We start from the raw sequence: 22763 nt of genomic DNA, 5'->3' as shown, positions 1-22763 counted from the left end.
ACTACTATGGCAAGGCCGTTGAGTAAATGAAACAGCAATATTAATTTAATTATTTCCCTCTCTTTGTACACAGACGGCGCTGGAGAGCTAAAGAGACCTTGACATGTACTCTAAATGTCTCTGGAAAGCCTCTGTTTTAGATGATCCGTTACCTGTTGATGCTCTGCTACTAAACCATGTAACGGACCATCTCCTTGCCCTTGAATTTCGCTTGCCAGTTTAGGAAAAGGAGCTTTCTGTCCCACACCACGTAATATGTCCGAAGTCTTCAGAATAGGCACTGGTTTGATATAGCTCTCTTTCCTTCCCTATTTGGTGCTCACCTTCACGTCACTGCATAACTGTTGCACCCTACTTTTTGTTTTCATTTCCTTTTTTCTCTTCCCTCTTCCCGCTTCTTTCTCTGTATGTCTTTCCCTTCTTATTAACACATTTATTCTTTTGCCTTACAGTTGACAATTTCTACCGCAATAAGGGCCGACGAAACAGGCACCAGTACCACAAGTGTAAGGAAATGCCGGGTGACCAAAAAGTCAGTGTAAATTTGAAAACTTAATAAAGCATGGAACAGTGTACATACACAGGTAAAAATTGACACACATGCTGGGTATGACATTGGATTTTATTAGAGGAAAAGAAAAAAACAAAGTTCACAAAATGGCTGACAGATGGCGCTGGACAGCAAAACGTCAGCGACTGCCCATGACAATCGTGTATAAAAGGAGCTGCAATGACAGAGAGAATCACTCCATCTCCTTCATCAGGGTAATTTCCAACGCTCCCCCTCCTAGATACTGAATTTTGCTTTGACATCTACCCTTCCTTCCACCTATAACCTGGCCTTGTCCTTCCCCACTCCCCCTCCAGGGCCCACTTTTTCCTCTTCCCTCCTTCTCCCAGAGCAGATATTCCTCCAACCCCCCCATTCCCCTGAGACCCTGCACCCCATACTTGCCTCTTTCCTTCCCACATCCCTCCCTACCTGGCCCTCTTCAGCGCACCCCCCCCCCCTCCCGCTCATCTCCACCATCTCTTACCCTCCCTCTCTTCTTCAGGTCTCCCTCATCTCCTAGCGCCTGGCAGATCCTCTGTTTTGATCATCACCAGTGTGCCACATCAGTATGGTGTTTAGTGCTGTTTCTCCTGTGCGTCAAAGGTGTGATTTTAATTGTGTACTGCCTTGAGGATCGCCGTGAGTGTTACGTTATGTGCTACGCCATCCATCGATACTTTTATGCTCCAGTCGTACTGTGCCTTGTGTTCTTTTAATCGTCGCAGTGTGTGGCTTTTTGTGTATGCTACCTTTAAACAGTTTTTTATCTCCTTTTTACAGTCACCCCGATTTTTGTCTCTTGCCTTCCATGATGTTCCCCTTTTTTATATCAATGTTCCCCATATTCTCTCCTTTGTTATTTTTAAATGTGTTCTATTGTTTGTCCTATGTCTTTCGGCTGAAGAGCAGCGCATATGCTGCTGCCAGCTCGCCCCGATAGGGAACTGAAATACAATAAAGGAAAAAAAAAAAGAGAGAATCAGATGCGCCAGCAGTCGCAGGATATTGACGTTATCTGAAAAGGCGCCTTTAGTGGAGCTGTATTATCAGAATGGGGAATGTGCTAGTTCAGCCACAGTTTTTTTAGACGATAGACCCCGTAGTGGTTGACCGAGCACAAGGCGTAATGCTGCTGAGACAGTTCAGGATGAAATGGAGACTGTAGCGGGTTCGTCTATGCACGGGGAAGTCAGCGCTCGTGGAGTCGCACGTCGCACCGGCATTCCATACACTACTGTTTGGTTGGCACTTAGGCGTACCCTCCAATGCTATCCATACAACATCCATCGGCATCATGAACTGTTATCTGGCGATTTAGTGAAGCGGAGGGCATTTGTGGTGAGGGCGTTTTAAAAGATGGCGGAAGATGACGATTGGTTGAGTAACGTGTTGTGGACCGACGAAGATCATTTCACGCTCCGAGGGTCTGTCATCGCCCACAACTGCAGAATTTGAGCTACCGAAACTCCTAGAACTGTCGTGGAAACGCCATTGCACGACGACGATAAAGTCACGGTATGGGTTGGATTTACCACATCTACTGTTCTTAGAGTAAATGCGTGATTCTGGTTTTGTAACTGCGACCGTGACGGGTGAGAGGTACGCCGATATGTTACAGAATCGCATCATTCCCAGCCTGGCTGATAAATAGCGCTGCTAGAACGTACGATGTTTATGTAGAATTGCGCTCCATCCCATATTGCTAGACGTGTGAAAGATCTCTTTCGCGCGTCGTTTGGTGTTGATCATGTGCTCATCCGCCACTTTCGTCACGCTTGGACTCCCAGGTCCCGTGACCTCAGTCCATGCGATTATTGGCTTTGGGGTTACCTGAAGTTTGTGATCGACCGACATCTCTAGGGGTGCTGAAAGACAACATCCGACGCCAAGGCTTCACCATAACTCCGGACATGCTTTACAGTGCTGTTCACAACATTATTCCTATATTACAACTGTTGTTGAGGAATGATGGTGGACATATGGAACATTTCCTGTAAAGAACATCATCTTTGCTTTGTCTTTCTTTGTTATGCTAATTATTGCTATTCTGATCATATGAAGAGCAATCTGTCGGACATTTTTTGAACTTTTATATTTCTTTTGTTATAATAAAACCCCATGTCATCCCAAGCATATATGTCAATTTGTACCTCTCTATCTACATTATTCCGTTATTTATTCAGTTTTCACAATTATACTGACTTTTTGGTCACCCGGTGAGTCTTGGCTAAAACTGATGATGAACGGATACAAAATACGACGTTAATGTTAATGTACAGCACAGACGAGAAGCCACAGAAATGTCTTTACCTTCTCGAGGGTGGACGAGGGCCACGTGAAGTCGATGTTGGTCCTGACGGTGCGGTGGTGCAGGTGCTGCGGCGGTCGCACGTTGTTCTCCAGAGGCGCCTTAGGCTCCTCCTTCGGGCCCTGCATCAGCATCCTCAACGAGTACATCTGCAACGCAAGACACCGCATGGCGCGTCAGCGGACGCATTCGATTAAGACACCTGTGAGTCTAACAGCCTAGTACTACCCTACTTGATAACGTGTAAAATAGATGTCCCAAACTAAGCCATTTCGTCCACATGAGTGTATTGAGTGTTAGTGTAATGTGGCGTCATGCTTGCATCGATGATGCTGATGAATATGAAATAGAAGCGAGAGAATGAAACTTAGTACTAATTGTGTCTGTTGACACCACGGGAGCTGCCGAGTGTAAATTTCTTATTCTACTGAGGATAACAATCAACAGTAGTACGGAAACACTGCAGAATACAAAGAAAACACATCTGGAATTCGTCCCAGAAAGCGGTGTGAGATCTTTAGATCAGGAATATTGCGTTACCATCTGTCTCCACTTACCCAGATTGATGTTTTGCAATGAAAACATTTTCAGTAACCAAGACTTTAATATCTCTTTCATCGAAAAAGTACAAAGAAGGGCAGGTCGTTTTGTATTATAGCGAAATAGGGGAGATATTGTCACAGACATGATACGTGAGTTGGAGTGGCAACCGTTAAAACAAAGGCGAGTTTCGTTGCGACGGGATCTTCTCTTGAAATTTCAATCACCAGTTTTCTCCTCTGATTGCGAAAACAATCTGTTGGCACGCACATACCTAGCGAGAAATGATCATCACGATAAAATAAGAGAAGTCAGGGCTCTCACAGAAAAATTTAAGTGCTCGTTTATCCCGCGTGCCGTTCGAGAGTGGACCGGTAGAGAGACAGCATGAAGGTGGTTCATTGAACCTTGTGCCAGGCACTTTACTTTGAATAGCGGACTAATCACGTAGATGTAGAGATTATCTTCGGAGGGGAACTTTAGGTGTGGATTTATAATGGTCAAGCACATTTATTTTAGTAACACTTTACAGCTACACTTTATTTTTTTTAATTTTTAAATATATAAACATATTTTTATTTCATCACTATAAGTTACTCAAGTATACTCTATCTCAATTAAATCAGCCAAACTGCTAATCTTCAAACTGGTAACATCAATATCACTGCTGTAGGGCAAGTAATAATGACAGATTGTAGCTTCACAGTCTGCCTGATTTAAACGGAATTGAGTGTGCTTGAAAGCGGGACTGCAACAGACAAACAATTAGCAAGAAAGCAAATATTTTTTTCTTAAACAAGAAAGTAGTGTGGGGCTCTCGAATTGCCATATCGAGAAGAAAACGCTACCAGTAGTGTTTATTATCGATGTCGCATGGAGAGGACGTTGTTAGAAACATCCGAGAAACTTTTTGCAGTTGAATTACCATCCATTTCGAATATCCAGGATATCGATGAGACATTAAACTTTAAAATTCCCTAACAAACTCAAGAAAAAGAAAATGGCGGACTACGAAGGATTTATCCGAATGAGACGGAAACCGGTAGATGTGATGCAAGTGTACAGCCAAAAAAAAAAAAAATGATTAAAATGTCAGGAAGATCGGATGATTTGTTCAGTAAAAAGTTGGTCCACCTCTAGCTCTCATGCAAACAGTTATTCGGCTTGGAAATACCTGACAGAGTTTTTGGCTATTCTATTGAGGGATTTCGTTCCAAATTGTTAGAATCTCGAGCTGGTTGGAGGGCCCTAATCTTCCAAAGGTTCTCATCTGGGGAGAGATCCGGCGATCTTGCTGGACGGTAGGGCTCAGCAAGCACGAAGAAAAGCAGTAAAATGTCTCGCCGTTTTCGCGCGGATATTTTCATGCTGAAATATATGCTAAGATGACTTGTCACGAAGGGCAACACCGTGAGGCGTAGAATATCGTCGACGTACCGCTGTACTGTAACTGTGCCACGGATGACAACCAAATGATCTCGATATGCAAAGAGGTACCCCACACCATCACTCGCTATCGTCGGATCGCTTGGCGGTCGATATTCCGCGCCACCTCCAGACACAGCTTCACTGGTCGTCGTGGCTCAGTTCGAAGCGAGACTCATCACTAAAGATAATTCCACTACAGTCAGTAAGATTCCAGGCCGAAAACGTGTGAAGACACACCGGACAACGATGGGATACGAACCTCACTATTGGCCGCTATAAAGCTTCACAGCCAGAGGTAAAGGTCTACTGTGCCATTTCAGTTCATTACAAGTCCCCTTTGATTGTTACCTGCGGCACCCTTAGAGCACAATGATAAGTCGACGATATTCTACGCTCCATGTTATTGTCTTTATGGCAAGGCACATTGGGTTTATATTTCAGTAAGATAATGCCCGTGAGGCGTAGCGCCTTCGCATTGCTCCTGTCACTTGTTAAGACGATATCGCTATAGGCATGACTCATCGACAGATGTCACCAGCAGACATGGACCTGAGTTACAGAACTGCACGTAGTTGTACTAGTAGGCGACAGAGGTCAGCAGTTGAAGGACAGTGCTAGCAGTCGTAATCAAAAGAATGTTGTAAAGTTATTTTTGATTAATAATTAATGTATTTGCATAATTATAATTGTTTTATATGTGTAGTAATTAGCTGTGTGAGTGTTGTATGAGTGAAGAAGAACAGAAGTAACTGAAAATTGTACCAGTTAAACCATACAGGGGATTTCCTATAGTTAAATGTGCAGTCAGGTTATGGTACTAATAAATCGTGGGTAGAACACAAATTAATCGGTAATTTCGAAAGGAGTAATTTTATATGTGATACTTTTCTAAATTCATTTATTTAGCAATTGCCATAGGAAGAAATGTTTTACTATGATTGGTCATTGAAGTAAAGCGCGGGTTAGCGCAGGATAATACTGCAACCTGATTTGCTATTTGTGATATCAGCCAATCAGAAAAAGTGCAGGCTCGCGCCAGTCTATGCTGGGAACAAGCCTTTGGTGTGGTATAATAAAGTCGGGGCTGAGTGTTCAAACTAGTAAGATCTCACTGAAAGCAGCTCCGACGAAAGTACTGCAAAATCGCGGAAAAATGCTAATTACAAGATCGCGAAGTAGTACAAAGTGTATTTATGTGAACGGTATAGTGGAAGTCGTGTGGAATTTCGGACGGAATGTCAAAACTATTGCTTTTGGCTGTTAGTTAAAACCGCTTGGCGTGTTGCGCGATCTAAGACTGGAACGGGTATTACGTGTAGAGCAGAGTGCACAACATTTGAGCGAGCATTTTCATAACTACACGATCCAGTAAACTCTAGCCGGCCAGTATGGCCGTGCGGTTCTAGGCGCTTCAGTCTGGAACCACGTGAGCGCTACGGTCGCAGGTTCGAATCTGCCTCGGGCATGGATGTGTGTGATGTCCTTAGGTTAGTTAGGTTTAATTAGTTCTAAGTTCTAGAGGACTGATGACCTCAGCAGTCAAGTCCCATAGTGCTCAGAGCCATTTGAAAGATTTTGAACCAGTAAACTCTATTAACTTCAGTAACGGGTGTAAATCCCATAAATTGGCTACGTGTGTGATTGTGTTGTGCGTGGGAGCTTTACATTGTGTAGACACTTAGTACGGACTTGGCAGTATTAACTGTGATCTTTATCGTAAAAATACACCTGAAACTTTACATTGCCAAGTTCAAACTTTTATTTCAGTGTTAGCCACATCCCGTTTACCGGACAATTCTATGTATGTTGCGACCTGCAGCAGACAGTAGTGGTCTAGCATTTTCTACTACAGCTTTTAGCTGGACACTGGCAGGGCGGCAAAAGGAACGAGCCGCGCCGCACAGGCTCGCATACGACAAGTGATTCCACGGTTAGTATTAGTGCTTGCCGAACCCTTTCTTGAGAGGCAGGGAGCATAATAAGAGTTGCCATGCCACCAGCTCGGGAACCTGACGAGCTCACACACTAGTTCGACAGAATATGGCACAATATCCCTCAGGAGGACATCCAAGAACGCTATCAATCAATGCCTTCCAGAATAACTGCAGGCATAGGGGCCAGAGGATGGCAGAGCTCAATTTGTGAAGCTGTTTCTCTTGGATAAAGGATCCGATCTTTGAGACTCTGTAACGATGTGTTTATCTGTGCATGTACATCAAAACTACCGATTTCCGTCCCATTCAGATAATTTCTCCGCGGTGCACCACTCTTTTTGCCTTAGAATGTACGACTCGAGAGGAACTGAGAAATAATAATTTATTTATTTGTGTCTATGTCATAGAGTTAGTCACAGAGCAGTTAAGATGGCGCACTTACAGAATATGTATTTGAAGGACAGTGAACACTTTAGTCACACCCGAGCGAGGTGGCGCAGTGGCTAGCACACTGGACTCGCATACGGGAGAACGACGGTTCAATCCCGCGTCCGACCATCCTGATTTAGGTTTCCCGTGATTTCCTTAAATTGCTTCAGGCAAATGCCGGGATGATTGCTTTGAAAAGGCACGGCCGATTTCCTTTCCTAGTCCAGTGAGACCTATGGCCTCGCGGTCTGGTCTCCTCCCTCAACCCAACTCACAACTGTAAAGTTGGAGAAAACCTTAATTTAGATACTATCGAGAATACTGCGTACAGAAAGTCTCCGATAAGAGCGAAATTGCATTCTTAACCAACTTGTCGTACAGTTGAAACGACTGTTCAATATTTTTTTATGTGTAACTCGTAGTCAATCGGGCAAAATCCATCATGCGTTATTGTGGTTGAATATTGTAGAAAGAGACCATTCTTTTCTCGCAGTGCGTATGTAATTTGTCGTGGAAAGTTACTGTAATATGAAACAAGTTTGTAATATGAAACGGAACAGTGTTATAGACATTTTACATCTGCTGGAAGACATGGTTGTCAGTACTGTAATGTTCTGCTTTGGTCACTAGGAGCAGCATTCACTAGTATCACCACCACGTACCTCTGTGAGTAGACACGGTCTCCACTACAGTTCAGAAACATTTTCGAAAGATAAACTCAAATAATCCTACATTTAAGTTGTATTTATAAATTAGCATACTGCTTCACCTTGGTGATTTACACTTAAACACCAAAGAAACTGGTAAGGTAAACAGAGATATGTAAACAGTCAGAATATGCCGCTGTGGTCGCCAAAACCAATATAAGACAACAAGTGTCTGGCGTAGTTGTTATAACGGTTACTGCTACTACAATTGCAAGTTATTGTGATTTAAGTGAGTTCGAACGTCGTGTTATAGTCGGAGCATGAGCTATGAGACACAGAATCTCCATTGGGGATTCCATTGTGCTTAGCGGTAAGACCATTTCCCAAGTGTGCCGTGAATGTCAGGAAACCGGTAAAACATCTAATCTCCGACATCGCTGCGGCCGGCAAGGGATGCTGCAAGAACGGGACCAACGATGCCTGAAGAGAATTGTTCAATGTGACAACAGTGCAACCCTTCCGCAAATTGCTGCAGATTTCAATACTTGGCCATCAGCAATTGTCAGCGTGCGAACCATTCAATGAAACATCATCGATATGGGCGTTCGGAGCCAAAGCCCCACTCGTGTACCCTTGATGACTGCACGACACTAAGCTTTACGCCTCGCCCCTGCGCCAGCCAACACCGACATTGCACTGTTAATGAGTGGGTTGCTTGGACGGACGAGCCTCAAAAAAATGGTTCAAATTACTCTGAGCACTATGGGACTTGACTGCTCAGCTCATCAGTCCTCTAGAACTTAGAACTACTTAAACCTAACTAACTAAGGACATCACACACATCCATGCCCGAGGCAGGATTCGAACCTGCGACCGTAGCGGTCGCGCGGCTTCAGACTGTAGAGCCTAGAACCGCTCGGTCACTCCGGACGGCCCACGAGCCTCATTCCATATTGCATCTAGCAGACGGACGTGTACGGGTATGGTCCCTGCATTTCAGCAGAGGCTGTTCAAGCTGGTGAAAACTCTGTAATGGTGTGGGACGTGTGCAGTTGGAGTGATATGGGACCCATGATCCGTCTAGATACGACTCTGACAGGTGATACGTACGTAAGCATACTGTCTGACAATCTGCATCCATTCAAGTTCATTGTGCGTTCCAACGGACATGAGAAGTCCCAGCAGGACAATGCGACACCCTAAATGTCCAAAATCCCTACAGAGTGTCTCCAGGAACAGTCTACTGAGTTTAAACACTTCCGCTGGCCGGCAGTCACCCAAGACATAAACATTTCGGAGCATATGTCAAATGCCTTGCGACGTGCTGTTCGGAAGAGATCTCCATCCCCACGTACTCTTGAGAATTTATGGACAGCCTTGCAGGATTCATGGTGTCAGTTCCTTCCAGCATGACTTCGGTTATGATTCGAGTCTATGCCACGTCTTTGTGGCACTTCTGCGTCCTCGCGAGGACCGTCCACGATATTAGGCAGATGTACCAGTTTCTTTTGCTCTTCATTGTAGTAGTAGAATTAAAGTCACAAGTAATGGTTTGAGTTGCTGTAAATTTTTATTAAAAGTACAATTTCATTGGTGCTTTCCAAAATTGCGTCGCGCGACATTACGAAACTCTGTGTTGCATATTGCAACCACTCTGTAGTCTAGTTGGTGAGACTATGTCATGAAGTAGTTTATGGCCTGAAAAGAGGGGAATGCGACAGAAATGGCTCATCGTTATAGCAAGAAATCCTGTCAGGTATAAAACTACCACAGAAAATAAAGCAGGCCGGCCGGCGTGGCCGAGTGGTTCTAGGCGCTTCAGTCTGGAACTGCGCGACAGCTACGGTCGCAGGTTCGAATTCTGCCTCGGGCATGGAGGTGTGTGATATCCTTAGGTTGGTTAGGTTTAAGTAGTTCTAAGTTATAGGGGACTGATGACCTCAGATGTTAAGTCCCATAGTGCTCAGAGCCATTTTTTCGAAAATAAAGCAGCAAGGTTATTCAGCATACCAGAACCTACCTTCTGTAGAAAGATGGCTAGGAAAAATGTAGATCAAAATACTTTAAAGCATGAAAAATGAGATAGGAAACCAGCTCTTCCTCAAGCAACTGAATAATACCCACTGATGCAGAAGACTTTTTAAGGACTAACCCGTAATGACGAGAGTAAATGGCTTACTAGTTAACAGTAAGCAACGGAATCTGTAGTACATTAAGTGACGACATGGTTTGAAGGCCACTTATAGAGTAAACTCAAGAATCAGCTTTCAGTAAGAAAGCATGAAGGGATTACTCAGCTGTCAGTTTTAAGCGAGATACTTATGAAGTTTTCTTAACTTCTGGAAACAGGATATATTAATACATTTGTTTTTGTAGATATTCACCGTGAGCAAAGCACAATTTTATCTTTTCTTCAACCTCTCAGACAATTGAAGTTTCAGCAACATCATAGGGCTTTTGTAGAATAAATGAAGTTTACTACTTATACACATATAAATTTGTGTTTTTAATAGTATTTACAAATTCGAAGAACAGACGTAGTTTTCATGTATACCTTGTTATTTCACGCTGGAGTTATGCTGCTTTCTTAAGTCCTCCGTTGCACTTTTCTATTTCCCAGTTTAACATTTGCAACCATACAGAACATACTGAAGAAAACTTATATACTAAGAAATTTGACGACTGGGAATGTTCTATGTAACTGTCACCTCTTACAAACTACGGGAAGAAGTTGATGACAGCTGAACAGTTGAATGTGCTCGAGCGGGAGTTTTGTATGATTGTGAGGTTTATCTTCCATTGTGTGTGTGTGTGTGTGTGTGTGTGGGCGTGGTATTGTGAGCAGGTGAATGGTTGTGCATTTTGTTCATTTGATTACTTTTACTTTAAATCCAAATTTATATATGTAGAAGTAGTAAAGAACATTTTCACTGTTTAACATAAAGAGAATAGTTGCTTACAGATGGTGCGAAACATGTCTGTGAAGTAGAAGAAAAGATAAAACTGAGTTTTGCTCAAACTGGACCCCCTTCAAAACCAAATCCATTTGTAAGCAAACATGGCCAAAAGAGCTTCAACCTCAAGAGGATTAGGATTCACTAAGTATTGTTAGCCTCTTGACCAGAGCTTTAATGTTAACGAGTCTCGTCTTTCAGTAATGCGACAAAAAGTCCGCATTTAATTAACAATATGGAAGAAAACAGGAACTGTAACTACTTCAGAGACCGAAGTCTGGTGATGATCATTGCATGGTTGGCTGCAGGTGAGAACTTCATGCCTCAGACCGTGGTTTGACAATTGGATAGTCAGAGTGACAAAGGGAGCTCCTCCTAATAATACTGGAAAATGTCATCTGTCAGGCTGATTACAACCCTTTCTACTCACTGAATGTGTTACCGACTTTATTGAAAGCATGTGATCTACAACTGAATCACCAGTGTTGCTCGAAAATGATACACACTGGAAGCAGAAAACAATCATGTGACCGTATTCTGCTTGCTATCTCGTTCTACTCATAAGCTATGTTACCATGGCTCCCCAAAGACAAATTATAGTGGGTATATTAAGCATTCACTTAGATCAGGGTGCATGAATATCTATAGTATTGCAAAGATGCTCTGCGGGGCAACGCTCAAAGTGTCAAGTGGTGCAACAGTGGTTAAAGATTTCAAAGGGTAACGGCATCTATCTGCTAAACATAGATGTAGCACTCAGGCGATTTCGTGGCAGCTGAACTAGAAACGAAACAGGCTGTTGACCGTGGTAGAGTAATTCAACACGATGAAGATGATTGCCTACATCCGTCGGGAATTGAGAACGAGGTAACTCGTAGAAAAAAATTCGGGCTGAGGGAGGGGTTGAGTGAAAGAGGAGAAAGAAAGAAGGAAGATTTAATACCGCGTCGACAGATAGAGAAGCTGCGTGGGCTCGGATTACGGAAGGGGTGGGGAAGATATCAACCACGCCCTTTTCAAAGAAACGATCCCAGCATTTGCCTGGAGCGATTTGACGAATATCGCATAAAACTTAAATCTGGATGTCCGGACGGGGATTGAACCGTCGTCTTCTCGAATGCAAATCCACTGTGCCTACCACTGCCACAGCAATCGGTCTAGCGGAACAGGATGTGTATCAACATCTGCAGTCTACGTCAAGCCACAAGACGCATCTGCTGTCTCAAGAGCAAAGAAGGAGGCATGAAACATACCTTTCGCTACTGCCCTAATCACTTCCCCTCTACTTAAACTATGTAATGTGTTCTATGAACACGAAACAAAGTCAACAGCAAGTATTAGAAGCTCTGAAACCAAAACGTCTACATGGTCACCCTTGAACCAATAATTCATCAAATAAATCAAGAAAAGAGACAAGAATTCATACTGGCAAATAAAGAACGTTTCTGAATAGGAAAAGAAATGAATATCACAATTATAGTGGCGAAGAAGGAAGGGAAAGGCTATCTTGTAGTATCTCAGACCAGTTGAAGAATGTCGGTAGAGAAGTTCCTGCATAGAATGATACAGACTATTTTGTGGGGAGATATTCAAAACGTCAGAGCATGGAGAACCTTGGGCTCAGCTTGACTTGTGTTAGAAATGGTCTCATGTGTTGTGCAGTAAGTTACAGACTGAAGTTCTCATATGTGAATATTGGCCTTGAAGAATTTTAAAGTGGTAATTGTAATTGTGATTTACAGGACACAAAACATTTTAATTTTACTCTCAATTTGTAGTTTTCTGCTGTGTGCGGTCAACATATACAGAGTCCGCCAGAAAAATGTATCCACACTTTAAGGAATCAAAAGTGGTACTTACGTGTTTATTTTACATTTAATAATTGATCACACATGTGATACAACCTTCAGTTTCGCATATGGTTGCTTTAAATGCTCAAAATTTTCACCGTTGGCGGCTATACACATAACAGAACGACGAGCGGTCGCAGCAACTACGTCAGTCAATGTTACGGTGGAGATGGCAGCACGTGTCACTGTAATCCCCTGGCGAAGTTCCCCCAGGGTGCGTGGCTTACGTCGATAGACTTTATCTTTCACAGTTCCCCACAAGTAAAAGTCCATAGGTGTTACATCTGGTGACCGTGGAGGGAACTTAATGGGTCATCTTCATCCAGTCCAATGCCCAGGAAAATTGTCATCCAGGAAAGATCGTACGGCTAGATGGCAGAGTGGTGACGCCCCATTCCATTCGTAGAAGACCTTTTCATCATCTCCATAAAGCGTACTTATACCTGGCAAAATCTGTGTGCATAACATTTCCAGGTACACTTCTCCAGTGACAGTAGCAGCAAAGAAAATGGGTCCTACTAAGCCCCTAGATGTTAGTCTACACTACACATGAATTCCTGCAAGATCGACAGCCTTATCCACATAAACATGCGGATTTTCCGGTGCCCAGTAGACACTGTTATGCCGATTCACGGTTACATTAAGTTTAAATTGTGCCTCGTCGCTCCCCACTTACCTTCGTCACAAATTGTTCGTCATCAGTTACCATTTGCTGATACCATTCAAATAATTGCATTTGGCCATAAGGATCGTCATCATTAATCGAGTGCAGTAATCGTGGAATGGAAAATTTCACCTTGGAGATTTCAAAATTCTTTGTATACTGGTACTGCTAACGCCGACTTCACGTGCGCATGGCGTAGCAGACTTCTGTGGAGAATTAACAAACGGCCAACACGAGAGCCGACGAAGCATTGCTAGTAACTGTACGCTGTCTTCCTGATCTTTCTTTGTGAATATCACAAATCGTTCCATGCAATTCAAACTTGTCAATAATCGTTTAACTGCTAGGCGGGTTGGCGGTTCTGTTTCTAACTCCCACCTCCAACGGCATTATCAAACTTGCAAAACCACTTCACTATACATTTTCGTTGCTCGAATGTCAAGCGAGTTCCGGCTATCTTATTTTCTGAATACCGAGATAAAAGAAGTAACATCTGTTGAACCAAAGACCATACTGCAACACTCTCGTAACTCAAATCGAACGACAATATCGATATCTCGATAGAGCTCACAAAGAGTGTATTCATTTTTCTGGTGGACTCTATAGTTTAACTTAATTAACAAATAGATAAACGAGCAATATATTTTAAATTTTGATCAAATTTTTTATAGTATCGTCCTCCCTTACACTGATCTTGATCCTTTATAATAGACACATAAATTGATACATGGGTCATTTCTGATGGAATGCCACATGTTTAAACTCAATATTGTGTTTTTTTTTTAAAAAAAAGATGTTTCATTTCATCACAAGTTGCCCTACTAAGAATGTTCAATTTTCAGATGCATCACATCGTCAGATAGTGATTTCATACGTGTAACTGTTTGTTACCGAATTTCGTGTTTATATTTATCATAAACGTGCTCAGTGTTGACAGTTGAGTGAAGAATGTAACTGAATGGAATATATGTAACTGCAAATGGTCAAAGTATCATTAGTATTATTTAAAGATTACAGATAACTGGATCTGGATTACACATAAGCAAATATACACAGTGCATTTACATTCAAGCTATATTTCAGAAGATCACAAACAAGAAATCGAGAGTCGTTCTTCATTTTTATGACATGTACAGAAACCATCAGTGACACACATAGATTGTAAGAGATATAAGAGATTTTGTTGATTTTCGGACTTTGCTCCCAGAATGTCCTTTATGTGTGTCCTCATGATGATGTGATTGAACTGAGAAGAAACGTAGCTACTGGGAGAAAAAATACGTTAAGATAGTTACTCGGAACTGGCATCTGTTTTGCTGGTATCATCATGTGTTTCCGAGACAGTCACAGTATTCAACAGCGTCCAGAAGGGACAACATGCATGTATATCGACAACCATTAGATCGGGGTAGAACTGACATGACGAATTACTGTTGGTCAGAAATTTGGCGATTAGATTAACACTAAAAATGTTAATGACAAATGTGTGGAACAAGTGGTCGAAAAACAGACTTCACTACACTAAAGTAAAGGACAGAAGGGAAGCAGGCAGCACTTAAACAACATGCAACACGTTATAAAATGTGACTGTCACAGCACGGCACCTCTTGCCTGGAGATGTAGATGGGCTTGTTGACGATGATCCAGACGGTGGTTTCCCAGCAGCCAGGGTGTGTCGTTGAGCCCTCGTAGGTCATGTAGTGGTCCGTGTTCGGCAGCAGGCGCTGCAGCGACAGGTGCTCTATATGCGTCACTGACCCTGGCACACACGAGATATCTCACATTTCCGCAAACAAACATAAATCTTTTCTGGACGTCTAGTATTTGTTACTGTGTTCTGAACTGAACTATTACTGAATATTATCAAGACTCTCCTAAATTGTTCATCACAAGCTTGTGGACATGTCTGACATATGAGCGTAGCCGGTTGAATTTCCTCGAGAAATGTTCTTCTACTTGGCTGCGCATTACCTTCGTCATGTTAAACATAAGAGGGAGTCCGGAGAATGGTACATTACACGGTAAATTTTCGCAAAACAATTTTTGTTGATGTCATCTATCTTGATATACACATGAATTTCACACGTACAACTGTGCTGCGTGGTGACTATGGTTACGCCCTACTGCGTGTCTAACAGGTACCACAGTTCTCAATATTATTGCGTTCAGCAATTGGAAGTTACCTTATCGGCCACAAGAGTAAATTAAACCTCCAACACTACTCATTGTTGCAGGTGAATGGTTAGTGTGGTAGAAATCGGGCCAGGTGCTTACAACTTCCATTTGTTCTCTTCAAAATATAAAGATTGTTATTTCCTTCAATGCTTCTTCTTAACAGTAACGAAACAAATTTCGTAGAATGGTCCAACCTTATGTTACACTGTTTTTAACAAGTTTGTTTCCTAACTTTTCCACATTCATTAGCCAGAATCTTCTGGAAACTTTTCCTGCCATAGTATTTTGATCACACTTTGCTGAAGTTTTTCTGCGGTTAGTTAATCTGTAAAGTCTCCCTCTACCTGTCCTTCCTCAGTTTTCTGATTAGTCTGATACGCCTCACCACGATTTACTCTCTTGGGCCAATCCCCTTATTCAGGGCAGCACTTTCACTGTGATACCAAGTGCTAACAAATGACTACGACTAGAAAGCATATTCATTTTACTTTGCCGTTCACATGCCTTCATTGACTGACGTAAAATGAATGTATCTTAAGGCAGATGAATGTGTATCTCTCTCCAGTATCGCCAAACAAGTCACAAGAACGAGTTTAACTGTTCAACTGAGTGTATACTACCCCGCAGGCTTATTGCTGAGGGAACTTTCGCCAAGCTGTGATTACTAAACTCTCTTTCAATTTTTTATCAGTGTTGTTAGCTATGTTTGGAACCGTACGATACGGGGGTGGCAGACGCCACACGAGACATTCAAAATGAAACTGTGCAATTCGCATTCGTTTCTTAACTTAGCGTAACAGCTATAAATAAACTTGTAAGGTCTTCTCGATGAATTCTGAGGACCAGTTCTTAGAGATTACTCAAAAATGTGTAGGATCAGCTAAAACTCCTTACAATGTTGGTGACTATTATCAATGGATGTAGTAGTGAGAAATGTGTTAGGCTGGCCGCGGTGGTCTCGCGGTTCTAGGCGTGCAGTCCGGAACCGTGCGACTGCTACGGTCGCAGGTTTGAATGCTGCCTCGGGCATGGATGTGTGTGATGTCCTTAGGTTGGTTAGGTTTAAGTAGTTCTACGTTCTAGGGTACTAATAACCACAGCAGTTGAGTCCCATAGTGTTCAGAGCCATTTTTTTTAGGAATGCGATAAAGGGAACAGGAACATATTATATTAGAAAGGAGTCTAGTTTGATTTTTAATCTGCATTCCCGTGCTATCAGAGAATGATGGTTAAAGCAGAGAGTATTTTGACAAGAACACAGTAATTCATATATTTGTATCCAAACAAGTTTCACAACTTTTGTGGAATCTATTTATTTATAGGAGGCTGTGAAGTAAAACGCGAAATACGAAAAAAAGGGACACCTTGTTTATTATTTCGAAATCAATCGTAATAACTGTTAATACATTCATCTCACTCTGAACAAAATGGTCTGTGCATTCATGGACAAATGTTTGCGGTTTCCTACGGTACCATAATTGTACAAAGGCAGGGCCTCTGGGTCCGAAGCACATCGACGGCCACGAATGTCTCTTTCCATGGCTCCAAAAATCTGGGAATCCCGTAGGGACGAATCAGGACTGTACGGAGCTTGTGTAAATGCTTCCCAGCGAAACTTCTAAAGAGCAGTCGGAACAACCTCAGCGACATTTGTGCAGGCGCTATACTGCAACAGACTGATGCCATTCCTGGATTTGACGGCAATCATCAGTTTTTGCAAACTGTACTAGTGGACACGTGTTTACAACTGAAACCCGGTTGTATAATAAACTGACAAATACAGCTCATGCAAACCACAACTATTCCATAATGTAAGTACACTGTGTATTTGGCCTCAGATGCTGAATAGCAAGGTTGTTTGCACAACTACGTACATGGTGGAATGAATGTTGTGTACTAGGTTAGCGCCGTATGCTTCGTTTGCGTACACTGTATGATCTGCTCACATATTGTTTTACTTTAAACGAATTTTTATGTTGTTCACAAATTCCAATATCAAAATTTTTCACACTAATTAATACCACACGAGCATGGCTTTTCCGACTGTACTTCTGACCAAAAAGCGATTCTGGTAGCAGGAGTCGGAGATATTCGTCAGTCCTGCCTTTAGAGCACTTGTGATATTTCCAAATATTTTCGTAATGCAATAATTCCATAAAAATTTTTATTCACTATTCTAGCCCCTTACGGGTAGAATTTCCAAAAAACAAGGAAAGACATTTTTTTCTAACTGAAAAGCCAAATACTAATTTCCTTAAATTTAGCTTTACAACAGTTTCATAATTAAACCGCTTCATAAAAATGTTCTCCCCTATTTCTCCTCCTTAGATGTTTGGTTTCCTAAACCATTTTTATTATCCCTAAGCGAGAAGTCAAATACCAGTTTTTATAGATGAAGCTGTAAAAATGCTTTACTACTTCTTTAATAAAGATTTACTCTCAAAATAAATTTCACACTACTTCACCTTCATAAAGTTAAATTTCCAAAAACGTTGAAAGACGTAAGTTTTTATATCTGACCGATAAATCAAATACCAATTTTCGTAGTTCAAGATTCAAAAGTTGTTTTCATAGCTACAACTTACCAAAAAAAGAATCCTCTCCCCCTATTTCACCCTCTTAGGTGAGGAATTTCGAACAGTTCCTTACTAAACGATGCCTACAGTGTAAGAACAACAGCTTTTCCAAATTTCAATTCTCTATCCTCAGCAGTTTGGACCGGGCGCTGATGAGTGAGTGAATCAGTCAGGTCCTATTTCACCAGTTTATGGATTTCATTTCCACAAACACTGAAGAAGCCAAATACCAATTTTCATAGCTTTAGCTTTTAAAAATGCCCATATAATGAAATATTTCCGAAATCACTTCATCCCCTATTTTGCCTCAGTGCCGTTGAATATCCAAATCACTGAAACATGAATTTTTTTAAATTTCTAACCAGTTTTCGTATATGGTGCTTTAAAATTTCTTCGCTAGTTCATTAATAACGGTTTATTTTCAGAATAACCTTCACCCACTATTTCACTCACATGGGTTTAAATTTCCAAGAATGCTGAAAATAGCATTTATTTATTTCTGACTGAGAAACCAAGTAGTCTTGGCTTCAGAATTGCCTTCATAATGACATATTTTCTACAAAACCTATCGTAACATATTTCACCCCTTAGCGATAGAATTTCGAACAGTCACTTACTAAACGATCCTAGCAGCATAATATCAACCCTCTCTCCAAATTTCAAGTTTCCTCAACGGTTAGGGCTGGGAGATGATGAGTCACTGAATCAATAAGGGCCTGTATCACGCCTCAGGTGTTGAACTTCCAAAAGCACTGAAACACCTTTTTTTGTTTCCAACCGAAAAGCCAATTTAAAGAGCATAACTTTAGATTTAAAAAGGCTTTCATAATGAAGTATTTTCGTAAGACATTTCATCCCCTATTTCACCCCCTTAGGGGTTGAATTTCCAAAATCAGTGAATACGTATTTTTTTCTTTACTGAGAAGTCGAATACCAGGTTTCACAGATTTAGCCTTAAAATTGCTTTAGTAATTCTTCAGTAATAATTCACATTTTTAAAAAACTTTCACCCACGTAGGGGTTCATTTTCCAAAAATGCTAAGACACTAATTTCCTCATTTCTGAACAAGAAACCAAATACCAATCTCCGTAGCTCCAGTTTCAAAGTAGCATTAAAAGTGACCTGTTTTTAAAAGAACATTTTGTCTCGTATTTCACCTGCTTAGGGATTTAATTGCCAAAAAATTCCTTTCTAAATCGACACCTATGGGATACAATCAATTTCCTTCCCATACTGGAAGTTTCTACCATTAGCAGTTTCGGCTGGGTGATGATGCGTCAGTCAGTCAATCAGGACATTTCCTTTTATATTTGGAAATTATATTCATAACTGAAGCTTACGTAGTACAATATAGTTTCTGAGATCACTCGTATGTCTTAAATCTAGCTTGAATGTCTTTCTGAACGAGAAACCCGTGCCTCCAATGTACTACACGAGGATGCGGCATCAGAGCAGTTAGTCGCTCCATGAGATGGGCTGCCGGTTATGATTAACGTACGACCCAGTTCACGACAGCCACTTAGCGACTTCGTAATGTCTGGGCCGCCTCAGCTTCAGCAGAGCTGGCGGGTCGGAGACACCGTACTGCTACTTCAATAACTTCCCCATCATCATTACGTACAGCTTCCCGCGAAGTGCATCCTTCATTATACCAAAGAGAATGGAAGTCGAAAGGTGAGAGATCCAGACTGCAGGTTTCATGAGGTAGGATAGTCCAATGAGATTTTGTGAGGTCCCCTCAGGTTCACAAACATGTTTGAGGCATTACGTTGTAATGAAGAAAGCGAAGATGGTTTGCATTGTAGCGGCAATGAGCACAGTGTATTGAAACACTGCAGCAGTCACAGACCTGACAGGTTTGCGCGACCTCGTTGCGATTGTGACAGTTTCGTACCTTTCGCTATAACGACTACAAACATCTGATCACCGCCCTCGTTCGGTCCGCCTCCAACATAGAGGCATATCGGGTGGCCCATACATTCAAAACTCAGATGCGCTTGGCATATCAGAAGCCATTTACTGAGTAATACGTGCACAGTTTCTTCGTATACTATTGGTGCGCCCGCATCACCAGCTACAGACCATACAAAATTATACACAGGTGCTGCCATCATACCGTGTTACACATCCTGCATCTCTTGCAGTGTACCCTACCTATGAACCAGAGCAGTAGTCTGTGCATTCCTGTTCGGCTAGAGCCTGGGATGGACACAAGGGTTCTTCACAGGGCGTAAGTAGTATCAGTTGTTTGTCGTTGCAACCACCCACTTTTATTTGACCTGTCAGCACAATGAGCTCTGGCAGGATGGACACTTACAATCTGAGCATCCACCCCCACGTCTGCCACCGACTTCCGGGCTTGACACCAGGGTCACCACCAGCCGTGTTCCTCAACCCGCACGCCCTGCGCCACTGTACAGCTTACGCCTCAGTGATTTATGACGTCGGAACCCATCGATAGGGGACCACTCCCTCTGTTCCAGACATCCTTCACACCTGCTGTACCGGGACAGACCATTGTCACTTTCTGCACTGCATCATATGGGCTGAGTTGGATGTCCCCGAAGGTGGTTCCATAGGAATAGAGCGCTGCAACCCTGAACCAACTCCATGCCTCCCCCCTCACTGCCACTGGCACAGCCGGGAAATTTTCGGCCCTACATATAGATTTAAGGGTAGAGACTCTGTACTCTCGCTAGTGGCGGATGTAGATAACAGCTCTGGGGCGCCGCATCTTGTGTACAGTGCGTCTTGCAGGCTGTACCACTGACAACCATGGGGCCTAACAAGCAGTAGTGAGCTGAGTCATGTGTATACAGTGCACGAGGGCCTATCAGGCTTATCCGCTATTCGGATACCGACTGTGCTTTGGGGACTAACTTTCTGCCTATCGTTATTGGGAGTTATTCAGTGTTCAGCTCACGAGGCATTTGATCTTCTGCATGAATTACGCGTTCGTATTGGTATCAGATTTAGAGCAGTGCATTATCGTGATGCGAGACGATCCCATCGGTGAAAGGACGACGTTATGGCCTTGCGACTGATTGAGGACTCTGTTCTGGTTTATACAGTCCTCAAATTACCCTATAGATTGGTGACAAGAGTCCAAAATACGTACAACGGTACTGATCCACTCCACTCGTTCCCTTGTCAACCCGTTTCCTGTAAAGGTTACCAGAGGTCTAACTGATGCTTTCGAAACGATTGCGTACTGACCGGGTCGATAAATCCTTGGAATTGCCTCAGAAAATTGCAGGGCACAGTTTTGTTTGCATTTTCCTCACGTACCTACGAGTCATCAGTTATTGCTGTTCAGAGACAGCGACAGTTATGAGGATTCCGTATTTCACGATAGCGGGTGCATCTTCGAATAATTTCGCTGTGGTGTATGCACACTGCATAATCCCAGCTTGAAATCCCTGGCAGGCTGAATAGCAGAAATAGTATAGGACTGCTTCTACCTAAACAGCATTGGTTGCTGTCCGTAGCAATACCCTCGGGTAACAGCAGAACTCCAAAATAAGTTTCTGATCAAAAATATACAAACTGTGCAAGTCATGAGGGTGCTGCAAAATATCTTTTAGGAGTTAATCGCAGGACTTTTATTCTGCATCGTTTTCTCAATGGAAATGTTTGATTTCCTGCACTGTACAGGATACTTACCACAAATTCGGAAAATCATGGTTGATGGCGAGTGTTCAGCGAGCGATCGGGAAGCAAGTTGGCAAGCAGGAGTAAAGATCGCTATCTTTACTGTTAACAGCGGCAGTTTCCCGCGCTACAGCGACGCCAGCTTCCCACACGGACGCCACACGCATTCTTCTCGCCGAGGCACGGCGCGTGTCGCCCTGGTCGGATTCCGGAATCGATCGCAGGATCAGTCGACTGCTCGCCTGGTCGATGTGTGGGCGCTCTGGCGACGCGCCGCTTTACGGGTCGACAATAAAATTTGCAACGCCCGCTCTGAAGCTGGTCGTCTGGGCGCCGACTTTACTCCGCTCCCTAAATCCACGCAGGTTGCGCCATAAGGTAGACCCAGTTCCTCAGCCGGAGGTGACCTCAATCTCCGGCGATTTAGTTCGGCACTAAATCAGACTCTTACTTCAGGTTATACTTCTGTTTTTCTTTCGTATTTATTTACGTTTGTCGCATTGATTCTGAAAGTAGATACCCCGCTCCCCCCCCCCCCCACCCCCACCCCTCTTCACACACACACCCGGATCGGAGCAGGGACCGAAGAGTCTTGTCTTTACGATACTTCTTTTTACTTCTCAGAGCTTATCTCGTTCTCCAAGGACTTTCTGGAATACAATGATCTTAAGGAAAACTGTTTCGTAACTGTAGTGAAGGTAGGATGTCTGCTGGTGGGTTGACGTGTAACACTCAGTTCTAACATTTTATTCTGCTTAATATCTAGCCTATTGCATATCTGTTTTACCCAATATTACGGTTTTTTTTTTAGAAAATGGATTGATCGGTTGCTCCCCAAATTGCCAAATATTTCGAATACGTAGTATACTTTTCTTTTGGATTCCTTAAACTCCAGTTTACCCATCGCTAATGGTTAGTTACGACGTTCAATATGCCTGCAGATGAAGAAAGTATGAGACACTCAGTCAATCAAGCACCAGAAATGCAAAAACTAAGCTTTTAATGAGGACGGGGCTATACATAGAATTTAAAAATATATATATCACACATTGC

General features: G+C 42.6%; 1 protein-coding gene across 1 annotated transcript in view; it reads right to left on the bottom strand.

The window, feature by feature from the left end:
- The window catches only part of LOC126281371 (carbonic anhydrase-related protein 10-like), a 358790-nt gene that overhangs the window by 52270 nt on the left and 283757 nt on the right, over positions 1-22763 (bottom strand). Inside the window, exons 8-9 of the mRNA XM_049980286.1 lie at positions 14912-15066; positions 2864-3010 (exon numbers count right to left, since the gene is read on the bottom strand). Of these exons, the coding sequence (XP_049836243.1) occupies positions 2864-3010; positions 14912-15066 (302 nt within the window). The remainder of the gene's footprint in view (positions 1-2863; positions 3011-14911; positions 15067-22763) is intronic.

The sequence above is a fragment of the Schistocerca gregaria genome, chromosome 7 (assembly GCF_023897955.1).
Source record: "Schistocerca gregaria isolate iqSchGreg1 chromosome 7, iqSchGreg1.2, whole genome shotgun sequence".
Lineage (NCBI taxonomy): Eukaryota > Metazoa > Arthropoda > Insecta > Orthoptera > Acrididae > Schistocerca > Schistocerca gregaria.
Note: the sequence above shows the minus strand (reverse complement) of the source record. Positions and strands in the feature narration are given on the sequence as shown.